A 20,187-nucleotide genomic window follows, 5' to 3' on the forward strand; every position below is an offset into this window, starting at 1 on the left:
CAACCCTGCTGCACATAGGGGAAACTGAGGCACACACAGGCCGCACAAAAATATTACGGAAGAGTCCCACTTCATCACAGTGTCCAATCAAAATAGCTTACATTTTGAATAGAGGTCTCCCAATTGAGCGTTATTCCTGGAAATGATTTGGCAAATTATTTCCAATATCAAATCAAATTCAAGGGGCGGGGGGTGGGGGGAGATTTTTCCAGCAAAGAACTCATGGCTGAACAGGTCTATTGCTGTTACCTGAAAACTTGATTACGGAGAAATAGAGATTAGCTGGAACGTGGTAGTCTTTAGCACTTGTGTATTTCATCCTCAAAGCACCTTTCAAACATTCACTGATCTGCTCCACGGTCTTGTGAAGTAGGGTGTGTCTGCATGGGGAAATTATTCCAGAATAAAAGAGGGAGTGAATTTAACTGTGGTCAGTTCCCCTGGGTAGACAAGGCCTGGGATGAGTGTTTGTATCTCTGAGGGCTAGTCTACACTTACCAGATCGTTGAGATTCTCGAAGTTGTCTAATCTCGTCTAATCTGAGCGAGAACCAGCCGCCGGCGAGTCGACTCAGTCGGTACTCCACCACTGCAAAAGCGCGCGGAGGTTGACACGCGGCGGGCGGATTCCCGGCGCGGCGTCTGGTGAGTAGTTCGAACGAACTGGCCGAATTCAGCAGCGCGCTATTCACGTAGCTGAAACTTGCGTCACCTAGTTCGACCGCTCGGTCGACGACTTCCGATCGAGTTCGTTATCGCGCCTAATCTGGACGCTCAATCTGGACGACGCGAACCGAAGTCGTCCGGCACTCCACCCACCACAAAAAAGGCGCGGAGTGGACTTGGGAGCCGCCGCGGACTTCGATTCCACTGGCGTCTGGGCGGGTGAGTTCAACCAGGTACTTCGAATTCAGCTACGCTATTCACGTAGCTGAACTTGCGTACCCTAGTTCGACCCCCGCTCTTAGTGTAGACCTGCCCTGAGTTACAGATCACAGGATGGAGGCAGAGTGGATTAGTAGCTTGTCCAACCTCTGGCTCTGCCTACATGCAGAGTTGCGCTGGTTTATAGAGGGGTGACTTTTAAACTGGCTTTGTTAAACTGGCACAAAAGGCCACGTAGACTGACTTATTTTGGTTTAAACCAGACTTAATCAAGTTTAGTTTAAATCAGTTAGGCCTTGTCCACATGGAAAAGTTTCACCAGTTTAACCTAAGGTGTGAATTTAAACTGATGTAGTGAAACTGGCGCAGACCTCTCTGCGGATAATCGGCTTTCAGTTTCAGAGGGGCCCTTCTCCTTTCTGCTCGCATCAATTGGGACCAGTAAAATGCAGTAAGCCAGTGTTAAACTGAAGTAAGAGCATCCACGCAACTAACCCTGTGTAAACACAATCCGTGAGGCATTCTCAGGAGTGGGACTAGATCCCCAGTCACATAGGTGCCGGTGCTCGACCCCCCAGCCCCGGCCCGACTCCACCCCTCTCCTGCCCCTCCCGCCCCCATTCCAACCCCTTCCCCAAAGTCCCCGCCACAACTCCGCCCCCTCCCTGCCCCTATTCAATTCCTTCCCAAAATCCCCGCCCCGGCCACGCCTCTTCCCCACCTCCCAGAGCTTGCTACAGCCGTTTGGCGGCAGCAAGCGCTGGGAGGGAGGAGCGGGGACGCAGTGCCCTCGGGGGAGGAGGTAGAGGAGGAGGTGAGGTGGGGCGAGGGGGGGGGAGCTTGGCTGCTGGTGGGTGCAGAGCACCCACTAATTTTTCCCCGTGGGTGCTACAGCCCCGGATCACCCACGGAGTCGGCGCCTACGCCCAGTCATCCGACTTTCCAGTCCTGAGCTTAGACCACTAGGCCTCAAATGAGCCGTTGGATCCAGCTGGATTCAGAAATTGCCACTCATCTGCTCTGCGCTAAGACGTCGGTGGCTCTCTCCCTCTAGCAGGCACATCTTCCATGTCTCTGAACCGCCGCCCTCCTCTTCAAAGCCCTGCTGACTGACAGCCAGGTTCAGCGCTCTGGCTTTTCCCATCCGGGCGGCTTTTGAAGTTAGATGAATCAGAATAATTGATTTCCTAATTACCAGAACGTCCACATTTAGGGCCCAATCCTGGGAGGGGCGCTGAGCTGCCGGAACGCGTGGCAAGTGCTCTGCAGGGCTCAGGATCTGGCCCTGAGAAAACAGTCCCAGGAAAATGAAGCCTACATGGGTGAAATCGAATGATACTGCGGACAGCCCGACAGGGCAAAAAGAACATTGGTGACAAAACTCAGTAGCTGAATGAGCCACCGAGGGATTTCCTCTCCCGGCTTATTCCAGACAAGTGCCTAATCTCGCTGCAGCCCCTGCTTGCTTTGGGCGAGAGCTTCCTCGTGCACCCCTGCTTAAGTGCTCCAGATTCCTTGCTTCACAGCTGTGCTCAGGGCTGGTTCAGGTGTGCTCCAAGTTCATATGCAATGGCTGAAATCCACCCCAGTGTGGAGGAATGAATTAAGCCCCTTAAACCGTTTAACTCTCATTTAACAGCCACATCCCTGAAACCACCCCCACGTCTGCCACTGATTTGATCCCTCGGTGGCGTCATTAGGAAGGTCAATGACACCAACGTCCCATAATCAGTCACTCTTGTTCAGGCATATGGCACATTGGCGGGTGTATGTGGGAGACTTTCACTGCTGCTGCCCTTGTTCCATGGGTAGCAAAAGCTCCAGCTCCCAGACCTGTTGGTTTGGTGCCTTTCAGTCCCTCTGGCAGAGAAAGTTCTGTAAAAGGGCGTAGAACGTGCCGCCCCTGCTCCAGAATGGAGCGCGTGACCCACAAACAGCTCAGAGTGCTCGACTCTTCTAATGCCACCTGTCTGGCAGGAAAGTCACGTGACCTCAGTGCCAGTCAGTGGCATTTCCCTGTGGGGGACCAGGGCTCTCACACAGACCATGGGATGTTACGTACAGCTGGGAAGAAATTACCTGAGGGCAAACGACCTCGCTGGAAAACGCCAATTTGTTTCTCCGAAACGTGTTATTTTAATGAAACTTTGTTTCTGGCGGGTGGAAGGAAATAAGAGGGGGAGTGGGGGAGTTTTCAGTGGGTTGAAACATTGTGTTGACATTGTTTTTTGTGTTTGAAACAACTTTGTTTTCAAATTTCTCTAATCCCGTGTTCGTTTGCTTTTGAAAAGTCAAAATCAGCGCACAATGTTTCCGTTTGATCAAAATGAAACAATTCAACCGAAAATTTTGTTCACAATTTCGTTTCATGGGGAAATTTTTTGGGGTGGGGTGGGGTGGAGAATCGTGTTCATTCCATGTGGAGCAGAAGCATTTTCCAAATCACAGAATTTCCTGCAAGACAATCAATCTGGTTCCCGCCCAGCTCTCCAGCTGTGGCTTCCCTACCTGCGATGCGGCCCGATGGTGCCAGCTCCAGGACCGATTGGTTGTGGCCGAGTCACGGACTTGCATTAAGCTCGTCCCTGCCTGGGACGGAGAAATCGCGTTTCCATTTGTCACTTGCGGGGAGAATAATTGAGGAGGTGGCTGTAAACTGGGTGGCGTGTCTGAGATGGCTTCAAGGTTGCCCCTGAGTAGCCACAGAGGCTCGGAGATATGAGGGGAGGAGGTGATGAGCCATGGGATGGCAGAGGCTTTGCTGAAGGGATTGCCTGCCTCCCACCCAATTATAAACCATCCTTGGGATGGGATTTGTCACTGAGGACCTCTCAGCCCGTCTTGGGCAGCCGGGGATCACCTCACAGCGCAAACCATGAAGAACCTCCTTGCCCAGGGCCCTGCTCCAGGGTGAATCCATCCACAGGCCAGACTTGGAGCTTGTGGGTTCCAGTCTCAGCTGTGTCGGTGACCTTGGCCAAGTCACACAATTTCCCCTTGCCTCCGTCCCCCATCTGTACTGTGGGGATAATGAACTCCACCGTCCTTGGCTACTTAGCTCCTGATGCAAAGCTCTTCAGTGCAGCTACCACGTCTGGGCGTTTAGTGTCTCCAGCTGGGATCTGGATCATCTCCACTGAAGCACTGTGGGTGCCTGGATGCCACGGTGATGGGTGCCAAATAGACGCTGGTCCCTGTGAATAATAAACCAAATCCTAGTCTGTTTTGGGCAGTAAAGCCCACTGGGGGGAGGGAGGGTGAAGCTGGGAGGTGGATGGAGCCGAGGCAGCTTACCAGGAGGTCAGTGGCAGATGGCCCAGGCAAGAGTTTGCTCTCTGCACCGTTGGCATTAGGCCAGACATAGCGAGCTCTGTTTGTACTGCCTCTGCCCAGGGGAGGGGCTCTTCCCTGGAGATGCACCCTCCCCGCCATCTGGCAGCGAGTCGGGCCTCGCCCTCTGGTGCAGAGGCACTTGGCCGTCTGCATCCCTAGGAATTCGCACCAAGCTAGGGGTGTCACTGCCTGCCCCTCCCGCGTGGGGTGTCCAGCAGTCACCCCCAGCAAGGGGGCCCAGCACGGCAGGATGAGCTGTCTGTACCCATGGACACGCATGTAAAGTGGTGTTTTTAACCCCCCCCGCCCCCGTACAGCACCGACAGCTGAGATCCGACGCGTCCATTACTAGGCCTAACGCTAACGAGCTCCGGAGCCTGCCGTTTCCGTAGTTCAGAGCCCCATTGTCCACGAGGAAGGATGAGCATTGCTCTCGCCAGCTGCACGCCCCTCGCAGGGGCTGGCTCCGTACCCAGCTATTGCAGGGATAGTTGCAAATTGGGGGCCTGGGGCCCTTCTATCCATGGTGCTCGCATGGTCCCCTCACGCTGGTGTCTGAACACCCCCGGCGCTAACATATTTATCTTCAGAACACCCCTCAGAGGCAGGGCAGTTGTTCAGAGGGGGAAATGAGGCACAGAGAGACCAAGTGACTTACCCAAGGTCACGCGGGCCGTCTGTGGCAGAGTCTCGCAAGGCCCAGGCAAACTCCTTAACTACTGGATTGAGCTTCCTTTCCTAGGGCCTGCACTCTCCTTGTGCTGAGGCAAAAGCCGCCTGGGGCAGCCAGTGGCACTCGGAGGCCCGGCAGGAACGGCACAAGCTGCCAGCCCTAGCACAGCTTGGCATTGGCACGCCAGGGCCTCTCCAGGAAGATATGGGCCTCGGGGGTTACCAGGGACAAAGGGAAGAGGGCGATGGGAGTGAAAACTCCCCAGGGATCGGGCCAGTTTATCCTGCTCACTTGGCCTGGGCGATTCCCTTGCTACGATGCTGAGGCCGCCCCAGGCTGCCAGCTCCGGCATTTAGGGGGTGATTCTCCCTCATCTTCTAGCTCACACGAGTTGTTAATCCTGAGTTCAGGCCTCTCTGCTGGCCCAGGCCGTTTCTCCAGCCGCGGCTCATGGGCTGTGGTCTCCGGCGGGCTCCCTGCTGCCTTTGCCAGCTGGTCGATATCGCTTGGCTTGCCGCGTGCGTGCGCAGGAGAGGGAGGAGATGGGTCTGTTAGTCTCTGCTTCTCTCCGAGCAGGCAGAGCCCTTGGGGAGGAAGCTGTCCATCCTCTCCTCCTTTGTTCTGACAGCTCCCGTCGGCTTTGTGCCACGGAGCAGGTTACCGCCCAGCCGGCAGGGGTCCCCCCCTCAGAGCAAGCCTGCTCTGGCTGTGCCCCGTCACGCTATCTGCCCACCCCAGAACGCCCCCCAGTCGGGAGTCTGTGCTCAGGGTCTGGCCCCTTTGCTTTAACACAGACCCAAGCCCTTATTTAGGCCACACACCCTCCGTGAAGTCACTGGGAGTGGGGGACAGCGGAGGGAGGGCACGTCCTGCCTGGCCCTTATCGGGAGCCTGCAGTGTGCAGGGGGTGGGGAGGGGTATGGAGCTGGTCCCCTAGCTCAGTCTGGGTGGAAGCCGGGCACTTCCCGCCCCCCCCAGGAGAGCTGGGCACTCCCACCCCAGGAGAGCCAGGCCCTGCCCCCAAGGGGTAGGGAGAGCTGGCAGAGTTAATACCCAATGGTGGCTCTGTCCTGGCCCATGCTGGCAGCAGACGTGCTGCCCCACAGGCATTGTAACAATGTAGGTGCTTTCCCCACCCTGCTCTCCCCCCTTAACCTCTGGGTAAAGGGAGGGTGTTGGGTCCCCAGGGGCCGATCCGTCCTTGGCCGCTCGGCTGAGCCCGCCAGCCAGGGGGGCTGGGCGATACCCCGGCACAGGGCGGGGACTTCGGACACAGGGAGCGGTGAGCTGAAGGCCCGGAGAGGAGAGGGAGGGGAGGAAGCACGGGGGGGGGGGGGAGGCGTCGTCAGTGGAGTGCCAGCTCATGGCGACAGCGTCCCTGACTCTCCAGCTCTCTCTCCGCCCCAGGTATTCGGAAGAGGAGATCCGGCAGAAAGTGGGGACCTTCCGGCAAATGCTGATGGAGAAGGAGGGAGTGCTCACCAGGGAGGACCAGCACGGGCGCCAGATGTGAGTATGGAAGGGTCACTCCGCCAGGCTCGGGTGCGGGGGTGCATGGGGAAGGGTTCAATTCTCACCTCACCCCTGGCCTCGCTTCCTGATCTCTTGTCACGCCAATTTCGCGGATCAGGATCCACTGACGCAGGGCAGTTCTCCTTCCCTTCTCTCCCCACCCAGTAAATATGACGGGGAGCTGCATTCGTGCCCCCATCACGTTGCACAGGCTGACGGTGGAGGAAATGAATGGGTCTGAGATTGTTACCTGGTGTTTTCAGAACCCCCAGCAGGGGCAGCTTAACGATTTCACTCCAGGCAATGTCAATGGGAACACAGCAATTCCGGCTGATAAGATTCATGCAAGTCAGTATCTCCAACACTGCACTTTATTAGATTGAAGCACACACAGATATGAGCGATGGGTTTAGAACATCCCAACATCTGGAATGGTATTGAGTCATTAACAGCAGGTTCGCAGTGGCCAGTTGCTCACCCGCCGGGGAGAAAGGGTGTCAGGACCAACGTCTCTCAGCTCTCCTGGGAAGTCTCACTGCATGCGATACCTCTGCACGTTACTCAGACAAATAATGGTGCACAGGGAGGATGAGCAGTGGTGATCTCCCTTCACCGCAGCAGAGGTAAGAAATATATAAAGCGGGGCCTTCTGTGCCCTTATGCCTGTGGAGAACGCCTAGCTTTTATATCGCACTGTTCATCAGCAGAAGGCATCAGTGCCATCACTCCTATTTTACAGATGGGGAAACTGAGGCACGGGGAGGGAAGTGACTTGCCCCAAGTCAGCCAGTGGCACAGCCAGGAAGAGAACCCAAGTCCCTTGAGTCTCAGCTCTGTGAGGAGTTCCAGGGTTTCCCAGCTTAGGCCGTTCCAAGCTTCTGGCCACTTCCTGCCATTCCAGAAAATCTCTCCTCTGCCCTTCTCCTGTCAGTCACTCTCTTTTCTGCATCGGGGAGGCCATGGGGTGCAGCTCTCTGTCAGCCCTTGAAATTAATTTCCAGTGGAGTGGGTCAGATCTGGGTAAATCTGGAGTAACTCCATTGACTTCAGCAGAGCCTGATATCAGTCACTGTTGTGCCAAGCGATTACACTGCCTGCCTCGGCCCCATTTTGCTAGGCACTACACTGAATTTGCTGTAATTAGGGTTAGCTCAGTATAAATCCAGAGTTGCCCCCACTCATTTTTCACTTCGCATCTTGTGTAAATCCAAAGTAACTCCCCTGGCTGCACTGAGGCATGTGAACACACTGACGTCAGTTACACTGCTCCGCATTGGGAGTGACTCCTCTGAAGTCAGACTCTGGCCTCGGAGAACTCCCATCCTGTGTACGTGTGTGTGTCTCCGGAATGGGATGAAGGGGTTTCCACTCTCAAATCGGTCAGGTGAGTGGCACAGCTTGTGCTGCAAAGACCCTGAGTCTTAGTTTCTCCTCTCGCTCCTCCCCTGGCGCAGCTCCAGGAATATCCCTGTCAGCGCTTGGTTCTGCCCCAGCTTGAGCGTGATTTATCTGTGAAATGCTTAATGGCACAGCGAGCGCCGTTGGCAAGCCACACATCGTCTATCAGCCTGGAAAGCAGGTCACTCCGGGACAGGAATAGATCCTGTAGGTTCACTGAATATTAATGCTTCAGGAAATCAGGGCAGCGAGAAAGAACTGCAGCACAGGGGGATGGGTGGGGGGCGGCAGAAACTTCTGTAACCACACGCCAGCCGAAAAGCACAGCTGGGTACGGCTCAAGGGGTACCCGGGTTTTGGTGTCGGGGAGCGTCGCAAAGCCTTGCTGAGATCTGCTCCTTTGCTCGGTCGCTCACTGAAGGGGCTGGTGGAAGGACTCAGCAGCAAATCCAGCTGCAGTCAGCACCGTCTCTTCCCCAAGGGGGGGCTTTCCGAACGAGGAGGCAAAATAAGACCCCCAGGAGCGGAAAGCGACTAGAAAAACACTTACCAGCTTGGAGATCACCCCAGCCCTCTGGTCCCTGGGCCTCCATCTCCACCCTCTAAGCAGGCAGTGTGAGCTAAGATTAACCCCTTGCTCACCGGGACCTTGGCAGCAGTCATGCTTTGCAGGCGCACCTGCAGTTTTGCAGAACTGGGGTCCGGAGGGGGCCAGCTGGCTTAAATGGGCATTGCTCTGTGGTTGATGCCGGGTTTGGGCTCCTCCTGACGCCTCTGCAGTGTGCGTAGGCGGCGGGGTTTGCAGTCGAACTATTTGCAGACTTGGCAATGTCACGGGGAGTCCCACGGGGGGCGAAGGGCTGCGAGACTCCTGCGGCACATTGGACAGGAAACGGAGCTGTCTGACACCTGGTCGGCATTCTATAAATCCTGCCAGTTACCGCACTGCTTTCTCCCAGCTCACCCGCACAGACGTGGATCTTCATTGTAGGCCGTAAAGCAGGAGCGGGGGTAGGTGCAGGCTGGCGTCTAAGTAATAAAAAAGCAATCCTGTGTATCACGCTCCAGCTGCTGTCAAGGTAGCAAGAGTCTGGAAACTTAGTGCAGGATTAGAAAATGGGCTTGGGAAGGAATTCAAGTGTCGATGTCGCTCTCAGGTTATGCTGGGCGGAGGGGGCGGTGGACTCGCATAGAAGAAACCCCAGCGCCAAAGACTCCCACTCTTGGCCCAGGACCCCGTTGTGCTAGGTGCTGTACAACCACAGAACAGAGATGGTCCCGGGCGTAAGTGAGGTTGATATTATTAATGTTCTTGTTGATTTGTACATCAGCAGTGCCTAGGAGCCCTGGTCCTAGACCCATTGTGCTCGGTGTGGTACAGACACATCACAAAAGGACAATCTCTGCTCCAAGATTCTTACAAGCTAAGAATAAGAACCTAAGAACAGTCACACTGGGTCAGACCAAAGGTCCATCTAGCCCAGTGTCCTGTCTTCCAACAGTGGCCAATGCCAGGTGCCCCAGAAGGAATGAACAGAACAGGTGATCCATCCCCTGTGGTCCATTCCCAGCTTCTGGCAAACAGAGGCTAGGGACACCATCCCTGCCCATCCTGGCTAATAGCCATTGATGGACCTATCCTCCATGAACTTATCTAGTTCTTTTTTTGAACACTGTTATAGTCTTGGCCTTCACAACATCCTCTGGCAAGGAGTTCCACAGGTTGACTGTGGGTTGTGTGAAGAAATACTTCCTTGTGTTTGTTTTAAAACCTGCTGCCTGTTAATTTCATTTGATGACCCCTAGTTCTCATGCAATGAGAAGGAGTAAATAACACATCCTTATCTACTTTCTCCACACCAGTCATGATTTTATAGACCTCTATCATATCCCCCCTTAGTCGTTTCTTTTCCAAGCTGAAAAGTCCCAGTCTTATTAATCTCTCCTCCTATGGAAGCTGATCCATATCCCTAATAATTTTTGTTTCCCTTTTTTCAATTCCAATATATCTTTTTTTATATGGAGTGACCAGACCTGCACGCAGTATTCAAGATGTGGGCGTACCATGGATTTATATATAGGCAATATGATATTTTCTGTCTTATTATCTATCCCTTAATGATTCCCAACATTCTGTTCGCTTTTTTGACTGACGCTGCACATTGAGTGGATGTTTTCCGAGAACTATCCACAATGACGCCCAGATCTTTCTCTTGAGGGGTAACAGCTAATTTAGACCCCATCATTTTATATGTGTGGATGGGATTCTGTTTTCCAATGTGCATTACTTTGCATTTATCAACACTGAATTTCATCTGACATTTTGTTGCCCAGTCACCCAGTTTTGTGAGATCCCTTTGTAACTTTTCACAGTCTGCTTTGGATTTAGCTATCTTAAGTAGTTTTGAATCATCTGAAAATGTTGCCACCTCACTGTTTACCCCTTTTTCCAGATCATTTATGAATATGATGAAGAGGACCGGTCCCAGTACAGACCCTGGGGGGCACCACTCTTACCATTCTCCATTCTGAAAACCGACCATTTATTCCTACCCTTTGTTTCCCATCTTTTAACCAGTTACTGATCCATGAGATGACCTTCCATTTTCATAGACTATCAGGGTTGGAAGGGACCTCAGGAGATATCTAGTCCAATCCCCTGCTCAAAGCAGGACCAATTCCCAACTAAATCATCCCAGCCAGGGCTTTGTCAATCCTGACCTTAAAACCCTCTAAGGAAGGAGATTCCACCACCTCCCTAGGGAACCCATTCCAGTGCTTCACCACTCTCTGAGTGAAAAAGTTTTTCCTAATATCTAACCTAATTTTTCCTAATATCCAACCTATATCCCGTGACAGCTTACAAACCTTTGGTGAGGCACTTTGACAAAGACTTTCTGAAACTCCAAGTACACTGTGTCCACTAGATCCCCCTTGTCCACATGCTTGTTAACCCCTTCAAAGAATTCTAGTAGATTGGTGAGGCGTGATTTCCCTTTACAAAAATCATGTTGACTCTTCCCCAACACATGGTGTTCATGTAGTTCCATATAGTTGTTTTCCCCCGCAGAGGTGTCTACGTGCGGATGAATTTCCATGCATTACCCCTGGGGATAGAGGGGAATTGCTGAGCTGGGATGAGGGTTCTTCTACTCTACCTTGCTAACAACCCTTAGTGCTTCAGAGACACATTTCCTTTACAAGCATTAAACCCAATCTTGGTTCAGCCATTTCCGAGTACAAGGTTAGGGAAACGTACATTGTTTTGCCCATGGTAAAAAATCCTCGTGACCTTTGTTAGAAGCTCTAGCGCCCAGCGGGCTTTGGAGCAGGGACTTGAAATTTGGCAGGGGGCAGCCTTTGTCCCAGGGCTGTGCCTTTTGTTGTCCCTGTGGAAATCTCCCCAAATTAGGCCAAACTATAAGCCTCTGAAAAATTGCTGCTTGCGCATTGTCAGAGGAGCCTTGCTAGAGCCCAGGCTAATTCCCAAACTTTCCATCCACACCGAGCATGCCCCAGCCCAGAGCTGAAGTGACCGGAGCAGGTCCTTCCCTGGATAATGCTGTCTCAAAGTGGGCACCTCAAAGGAATGGAGACTTTTGGACCTGAACCTCTATGTGCCTCGGTTTCCCAGGTGTGAAATGGAAATCATACCACCCCTTCACCCCGCAGAGGAGTGGTGAGGCTATATTAACAGCTGTGAAGCACTCGGACGCAACAGAAATCCCATGAAGAAAACAATTTTGGCTTCAGATGCGGGGTTTGAATCGTGGGCAGTAGCTAACGCCTGGGGCCACACAGTGAGTAATGAGAAGATGACAAACTATTGAGGGGCCGCAGTTCAGCCCAGTCACTGAATGAGGCCGGGGTTCTGGGGCAAAAAGAGTGTGTGGTCATGTCGTTAAAGACTGGCTCATGCTGCGTGGGCACAAGGGGGTCACACACTTGAATGTTGGCATTTCCTCATTTCTGGGTGCTCGGCTTTGCAACCTTCATGTTCTTCTAATGTTGTTTTGGTGTATGTGCTACATACCAATCACGGAGCTCTCTGAAGCCACTGAGCGCCAAGAACGCCTGTCAGCATCAGCAGCGATCTCCCCATTTTACAGATGGAGAAACTGAGGCACACAGAGATTAAAGTGGGTTATCCAAAGTCACTCCGTAGGCCAGTGCAGAGCCAGGAATAGAACCCAGGTCTTCTGCTCACTTTTCCTACTGCCTCTGAGTTCCTACTCCAGCATTTCTTTTCTAATCCCCTCTAGCCCAACCAAACAGCTCCCCTCCCATCCTGGTAATCTCCTAAGGGGCTCCTTGCTGTTACTGAAAATAAATCTCACACAGGTTTCAGGAGAAGAGAAAAAAAAAATCAGCCAGGCAGCAAAAGCTGGTCCTGACCGGTTAAGCAAAGCTAAAGGGAGACAATCTTCGGATGGGGTGATTTTAGTAAGGGACTCCGGCCGGGACAGCCTAGCCTGGGAGCTGTTCATGGTGCTGAACGTTATCACCTGGCCAAGTGGTCAAAATTCAGCAAGAATCATATTTATTTACTCTAAAGGCATTGCCTGGCCTGCATGCACATCCAGGCAAAAGTCACACAACCCAATCACCGAGAAACACGCCGTTGGAAAAATGAAGGCAGCTAACCTGAGAAAAGCCTTTCTAATACCAGCCACCGTCCCTGTCTCTCTGGCTGGCAGCTGGCAGCCTCCTGGGAGGAAGGCTAATTTGCAGTAGAAAGGAAGCGATCTGGCTTGTACTTTGAGTCCACAACACCCTGGTTTTCACGCCCTTAAAACAGGCGATTGTTCACTCGGCTCTTAATTGGGTGAAACTCCCCGAGTGGCAGAGGTTCATGTGCATGGAGAGATGCTGCCGCTTGTCGTCCCCTGCTCAATGGCTGCAGAGGGGAAGGAGGCGCAAAGCGAGGCCGGTTTTGAAGAGCGTTTATCGGCCTTAATGTAAATCACATCACAAAAATACATTGCTGTCGGAGTCCCAGGGGAAGCCTGAGCTGGGTCCTGCCGGCTCTGTTAAATGCAGTTTCCAGTTGGAAGGAGTGTGACACTAGTTATCTGGTGCTTAATGAGCGGCTAAGGAGCCATCTTCCAAGCACTGGAGTAGTGTCAAGGCTTCGGGCCTGGTCCGTCCCCCGGTGCTGGTCAGGAGTCAATGAAATTGCTGCAGGGTGCAACTAGTGAGGGGAGGGGAGGATCTGCGGGCAGCACGTGCCCTGCAAATCCCGCTGCAGCACTGGGCGCCGGCTCTGAGCAGAGCTGTCTGCCTCTGCCTGCTGCATTATTGAAGATGATTTACGAGCCAATTCAGCGCAGGCAGCCTGAGTCAGCTTGACGGCCATGGCCGTGGTACAGGCCAGGCAGCTCCCCTACGCTGCCCTGCCAACCCTGCTGACCCGGAGAGACCCACCTAAGGGATTAGATGGAGAATTCTCTCTCTGAGGCCCCTCAGCCTCGGCCTCTTGGACAAGGGACAAATGGGACGGATGCTCGGCCACTAGGAACTGACCGGCCCGACTTGCGTCCTGTAGGCCCCCAACGAGCCATCCGAGGGGAACAATGTGGAGTCACTGCCCACCGGTTCCAGCTTCAAACTCCCCAGCTAGGGGGTCTCACCCTAGCCCATCTCATCCCCACCTTCATTTCGCTAAGAGCTGGTTCTGGCCAGTCCTTGTTTGCCACCCCCTTCCAGCGGGGGATGTGGGAGCTGTGTGCACAGGGAAATGCTGGAGAACTGGAGCGTTTAGATCCAGGGCCTGATTTTTAGCCCAGCCCAGGCTCACCGTTTTTAGGCCACCATGATTTGCAGGCGCTTTGGGCCCCGATCCTGCAGTCTGATCTAGCCAGGCAGAGCCCCAGGGCAGCCCGGGGGGCCAGCACGAGCACTGGCCTGCGCCCGTGCAGATCGTGCTGCAGGAGCGGCAGTTTAGGTTAGTGATGAGCAGCAGCGTTACATGAGCTCATCTCTGGACCCTGGCGCTAGGCCCTGCCCGGATGTGTTAGGCGAGAGGGTCCCTGCCCTGGAGAGCGACGGTCTAAGCACACCCGGTGGGGGAAAGGCAGTGCTAGTAACGCCACTTTACAGATGTGGTACTGCGGGCCAGATGTTCAGGAGCGCTCTGCACCTCCCATTGTTCTTGATGGCAGCCGGCCACTTTTGAAAAACCAGCCACTTGCTTAGGTGTGTCAATCGGAGCTGCTGGGGGCTGAATTTGTTTTGGAGAGCTGGGGCCAGGGAGGCAGTAGGAGAGCTGGGGGGTCAGACTCCAAGATCCTCTAGGCTTGGCTAGTGCCTTGGCCACACCCTGCCCCCCACATCCTCCCTCCCTGGGGGCTAGCTTGTGACACCCTTTCTCCCAGTGAGTACTACCCTGTTGCCCCTCATTGTAGCCCATGGCAAACCCCTTGGTTTCCATGGGAACATGATTGCACCCATTGGTATTAAGCAGATAAACCCCTTGGTGGGAGGAGAGACACCAAGGGTTTCCCTCATGCTGTTCCTCTCATTAACCATCTTCTCCCAGCTTCTCTGTAATAGGCAAGCCAGACCCCACCCCATCTCGACTGGCCTGGGTATCCCACACAGACTAGCCTCAGTTGACACTGAAACCATCTCACCTTCAAGTGGTCATAAGTGACCTTCAGATAACCTTGTCCTACCACTCCAGGTGACCCTTACCATTCCCAGGTAACCCTACGTGGCCTCTGCACTCACCAGTGGTGAGATATGATCCCCTGGCAATTAACTTCCCCGTGGCCTCCGACCCCGGGTGGACGGAAGGTGACCCTCAGTAGCTCCAAATGTCCCGCTGGTGACTCAGGTGAGCAGCTCAAAATCCTACATCATCTTGGGCAGTTCCTGCCAATGACCAGATAATCCTGCTGAGTCCCCAGATTGCTGTTCAGCCTTCTTTCCCCTCGGATAATCCATCCCGGCTTTCAACAGAACACCGGCTGAGCTCCTTCAGTGATAACCTGGTATAACCCTCTCCCAGTGACCTTCATTGACTTCTTCACCGCCCTGCTAATCCCGGATAATCCTTCTCTGATCTACGGAGGGACCGCACAAGCCCCCCGGAACTGCGAAAATCCAGGCTAACATCTCCCGCAACTCCAGATATCTACTGGGCCCCGCACAACCTCAGCTCCATTCCACTGACCCCAGCCAATGGGGTGTGACCCCATCGAACCTTTATATTGCAACCACTGTGGTGATCTCAGCCAGAGCCCTCAACATCCTCAGGCTGTTGCATCCCTGACCATCTTGGCTAATAGCCACTGATGGACTTACCCTCTAGGAACTTATCTAATTCTTCTTTGAACCCAGTTAGACTTTTGGCCTTCCCAACATCCCCTGGCAGTGAGTTCCACAGGTCGACTGCGCGGGCTGTGAAGAGGAACTTCCTGATTTACATAGTGGCATTATATTTTCTGTCTTATTATCTCTCCTTTTCCCAAAGGTTTCTAACATTCTGTTTGCGGTTTTGGCGGCCGCTGCACGCTGAGCGGATGTTTGCAGAGAACTTTCCACAGTGACGCCACGATCTCTTTCCTGAGCGGTTACAGCTTATTTAGTCCCCATCATTTTGTATGTACAGTTGGGATTCTGTTTTCCACTGTGCCTTACTTTGCATTTATCAACACTGAATTTCATCTGCCACTTTGTCGCCCAGTCACCCAGCTTCGTGAGGTCCCTTTGTAGCTCTTCGCCGTCAGCTTTGGACTTCAATATCATGAGTAATTTTGTGTCGGTTGCCAACTTTGCCACTTCACTGTCTACCTCTTTTTCCAGATCATTTACAAACCTGTTGGCTAGGACTGGGCCCAGTACAGAGCCTTCGGGGACCCCACTGTTTACCTCTCTCCGTTCTGAAAACTGACCATTTATTCCTCCCCTTTGGCTCCTATCTTTTAATGAAAGGATCTTCCCTCTTATCGCCTGACTGGTGCTTGGAAGCCCCAACCGAAATCAAAGCCTCATTGTGCAAGGTGCTGTGCACACATTCAGTGAGAGGTTACCATCGACATAGACAAGACAGAATTATTATTCCCATTTTACAGATGGGAAACTGAGGCAGAGAGCGATGAAGTGACTTGCCCAAGGTCATAGAGGGAAGCTATGGTAGAGCCAAGTGTTGCTCTCCCGACTCCCAAGCCCCTGCCTTAACCAGAAGGCAGCTTTCCTCTTGCTCGCTCACTTTGATACACCCACGGTCCTGACAGGCAAGAGAGAAAACCATGCAACCAATAATATTCCTTCGCAGGGTTTCAGAGTGGGAGGAATTTTAAGGGGACAATAACCTGCATTTATCGAGCGGTTTTCTTCCAGGAGGGTCCCAGAGCACTTACAAACCAGGCTCCCGGTGCCCACGCCCAGCAGTGAAATGCAGCCACAGAGAGGGTGCTGCAAAATAGCAAGCAGGGGCGCATTTTGGCCAGACGCGCCCGGACAAATCCACCCAGAGGGTCAGAGATTTGCCTCCTTACCTCCGTCACCTGGCTTTTCCACTTCGCAGCTCCGAACAGTTCTGCCCCATGCCTCCCTGCAGCTTCATCCGGGGGGGAAGATTGGTCTGTGCTCTGCACCTTCTCCGCGGGCATTGGAGCCAATGGCAAGAGTGCCTGCTCCAGACGTTGCCAGCCATGCCAAGCAACTTCTGCAGTGCCCGGCCTTGCCGTTGGGTGACGCAGGCGATGCGGGAAGCAGCAAATTTCATGCTGTAGCATGAGCCAAACTCCCAAGACACCAGGGAGATGCAGGCGCAGCTAGAAAAGCCGCTGAAGCCAGGAGTATAAATGAGTGTGGGTCATTGGCATGGAGGGGACAGGGCAAAGATGGGAGACGGGCTGGGCCAAAGCGCCTCTCCCTAGCCAGCCATTCCTTGTGACTACAGCTGCCGAGCCTCAGCCGCCGTGGCCTGAAATCCCCAGCCCGGCTGCACCGCTCCAGCTCTCCGCAGGGCAAAGACAGGAGGCCCGTTTCGGCTGCACTGCCTAGGGCACATACGCCCGCCCCAGAGCCTGCCATGTGTCTCAGAAGTGTGACTTACCCCCAGCCTCTCTCACTGGCCTGGGGCGCCCCCTTCGCTTTTCTCAGCCACTCGCTAGGCTGCAAATTGACAGGCCCCCTCACTGGCCCCCGTGTGTCTCTGGCGGAGCTGCCCCTATGGAGTCGTTCGTGTGCAGGGGGACCCAGCTCACAAACAGGGAAACAGCGAACGCCGCGATGCCCGGGGAGGAGGAAGAGCCGAGATCAGAGGGAAGAAGCAAGGTTTGAACCCCCGGCGAGGCTGTCCCTGCAAGTGCCTCCGTGAATAGGGTGACCAGATGTCCCAATTTTATAGGGACAGTCCCGATATTTGGGGCTTTGTCTTGTATACCTGCCAATTACCCCCCACCCCCATCTCGATTTTTCACCCTTGCCATCTGGTCACCCTATCCGTGAGTGCAGAGCCTCAGGCCCGCTGAGGTTGGGACATCGGCAGCGCCCCCTGCAGAGCCTGGTGGAACACGATGGTGGTGCGGGGGGGAGGGGTCTGTAGCATTTTCTTAGAGGGACTTTTGCCCCGCGTTACACCACCTGCTGCTGCTTCTCCCTGGGAGCAGAGATGCCTCCCACTGCCATGAGCCACATCAGAGCATGGGGCTCCAGCCAGGCAGTGCTGAGGGAAGGAGGAGCCCCAGTGCATGAGGGCAGGGCAGCCATGAAGGTGTCTTGTGGAGATGCTGCCTGATCTCAGCGGGCAAAGCCAGGGACGCTGTGGGGGGCCTGGAGGCAGGGTGCTGCCTCCTGCTAGGGGATTCCCACTTTAAGGCACTGGAGGCGGTGCATTTGGGTGCATTGCGGCTGGTGGTTGCCCTCTATTAGATCCCAGGGCGGAGATATGCCAAACATTCAGCCCTTGGGGAGTAACCTCTGGTCTGCTGGGGTGGCAGAGTTCTTCATCCTGGTGCCTTCTGTGCCACCCCCGTGAGCCCCCCACCTCCTGGGCATAGCGTGCTCCAGAGTCCAACCCCTTGAATCGGTTCCCTGCTGCTGAGTGCAGTCCAGGGGCAGGGCATCAGGACTCCTGGGTTCCTCTGCCTCGCTGTGTGACTCCCTTCAGCTCCCCGTGCCTCAGTTTCCTCATGATGGGTGGAATCCCAGCACTGCCAGACACCCATTGACTTCAGTAGGCCCAGTTCTCACTCAGGGCTCGTGCCGCTCGCTGGGCTCTTTGGACGGAAGGAGGCAGAGGCAGAATTCTGCTTCTTTCGAGAGTGGAGTGGGGTTCTCCGTGGGAGACCATCCGGGTGGGAAAGTCACATGGGCCCGGAGCATCACCCGGAAAATCAGAGACCGAGGCCAGACCCCCCACTGAGTCCTCATGGGCTGACGTAGGTCTCACTGGTCCCTAGGCCCCGTGCTCGATCAAGTTCCCCTCTTTGATTTAGATCCACCACAGACCTTCCATTGTAAGAAGGGCCACAAGGGCCAGATTGTGAAGCTCATCCAGGTGAGGCTGGCTGGGCTGCAGCCTCTTGGGGCATTGGATTGTTAGTTATATGTGTGGTGGGAGCCCCTAGGCGGCCCTGTCATGGACCAGGGTCCCACTGAACTGGGGGCTGCATTTTATTTATTAGGTGTATTACGGTAGCGCCTAGGCGCCCCGTCACAGACCAGGACCCCACTGTGCTGGGGGCTGCATGTTGTTTATTAGGTGTATTACGGTAGTGCCTAGGCACCCCCGTCACGGACCAGGACCCCATTGTGCTGGGGGCTGCATGTTGTTTATTAGGTGTATTACGGTAGCACCTAGGCACCCCCGTCATGGACCAGGACCTCATTGTGCTGGATGCTGTATGTTGTTTATTAGGTGTATTACGGTAGCGCCTAGGCACCCCTGTCACGGACCAGGACCCCACTGTGCCGGGGGCTGCATGTTGTTTATTAGGTGTATTACGGTAGCACCTAGGCACCCCCGTCATGGACCAGGACCCCATTGTGCTGGATGCTGTATGTTGTTTATTAGGTGTATTACGGTAGCACCTAGGCGCCCCCGTCACGGACCAGGAGCCCACTGTGCTGGGGGCTGCATGTTGTTTATTAGGTGTATTACGGTAGTGCCTAGGCACCCCCGTCATGGACCAGGGTCCCATTGAACTGGGGGCTGCATGTTGTTTATTAGGTGTATTACGGTAGCGCCTAGGCCCAGCACCCCCTTGCTCTGGGTGCTGTGTTGCCCCTGCAATAGGAAGGGAGGTATCTGCTCTCCACTGGGACAGGTCGGGCTCAGATCCCATCTCAGGCTGGAACGAGCGGTCGGGGGAACTGCTGCCAGTCTCTGCTTTCCAAAAAGGGGCCCGGCCCTCCGGCAGGATGGGTCTCCCGACCGGTGTGGCCCGGGGCTGCTGCCCACGCAGCTCGCTGTCTCCCGAAGGATTTTCAGTCCCATGTCGTTCTCTCTCGCTCGCATGAACTCCTGCCGTCTCTGGGGCTTGGTTTGCTGCTGCTGCCAGAGGAACGTAGGGGCCACTGGATAATTCCAGGGTAATTAGCAGTCGCGTCTGAATGAAACGGCGCCTGCACCTGGGCTCAAGGAAAGTCACCCCCGGGGCATTTGTACTGCTGATGCATTGCTCCGCTGGCCTGGTCGCCAGTGAACTGCTTTGGGCCACAGGACAGATGGCCCAATGGTTAGGGCTGGAGGAGAAGGCACCTCAAACCAGGCCTTTGGAGAGATGCCCCCCCAGGACAGGCTAGGCACAGGCCTGGGGCGATGGTGGCGTTGGCACAGCCTGGTCTATAGTCAGTGACAAGCCTGATCAAACTGCGTCTTCTCCCTTGGGCAGAGTGATCGAAAACCACCACATGGAGGAGTACGCCGTGGAGTACCCAGCGTACGGAGAGGGCTGCCTGCTGCCGTGTGACTGCCCAGCCGACTGCTACCAAGACCACTGCAGCCACAGAGAGCACAGGTGACTGGCTGGGGGGCTGGCAGGGGGCCACTGGAGAGTGCCAGGTCCATGCCCGGGTGCCCCAGAGAACATGCTGACATTACTGGCACCAGCTCCGCTCCAGGGCTCTTGGGAGAATAGACTCACAGTCCAACACACGCAGCCTTCAGGTGTTTGCAGGCGGCCAAGGGTACATCTGAGACCCAAGCGCTCCTCCCAGTCCCACCTGAACTGGGATTCGGGGCCAGTGAGCTGCTCTCAGCCGTGGGTTCGACAAATGTTCAACATGGGAAAGACACAGGAGGCCCGGTTTGGAAACAGGGTCGGACTGGGACTGTGTGGCCACATGTGCAGTCAAACCGGGGCCTGTTGCAACAATGGCCCACGCCCAGCGGGCGGCCGAGTGCGTGCCGAATAGCGCCCAGCCTGTGCCACG

General features: G+C 54.6%; 1 protein-coding gene across 3 annotated transcripts in view; it reads left to right on the forward strand.

Annotated features, from left to right (window-relative positions):
• Nucleotides 1-20,187, forward strand: part of SRRM3 (serine/arginine repetitive matrix 3) — a 78,467-nt gene that overhangs the window by 20,240 nt on the left and 38,040 nt on the right. For all 3 annotated transcript variants that reach the window (XM_039507347.1, XM_039507348.1, XM_039507349.1), the window contains exons 2-3: nt 6,298-6,399; nt 19,647-19,772. In XM_039507347.1, coding sequence (XP_039363281.1) covers nt 6,298-6,399; nt 19,647-19,772 — 228 coding nt within the window. The remainder of the gene's footprint in view (nt 1-6,297; nt 6,400-19,646; nt 19,773-20,187) is intronic.

The sequence above is a fragment of the Mauremys reevesii genome, linkage group 20 (genome assembly GCF_016161935.1).
Source record: "Mauremys reevesii isolate NIE-2019 linkage group 20, ASM1616193v1, whole genome shotgun sequence".
Classification (NCBI taxonomy): domain Eukaryota; kingdom Metazoa; phylum Chordata; order Testudines; family Geoemydidae; genus Mauremys; species Mauremys reevesii.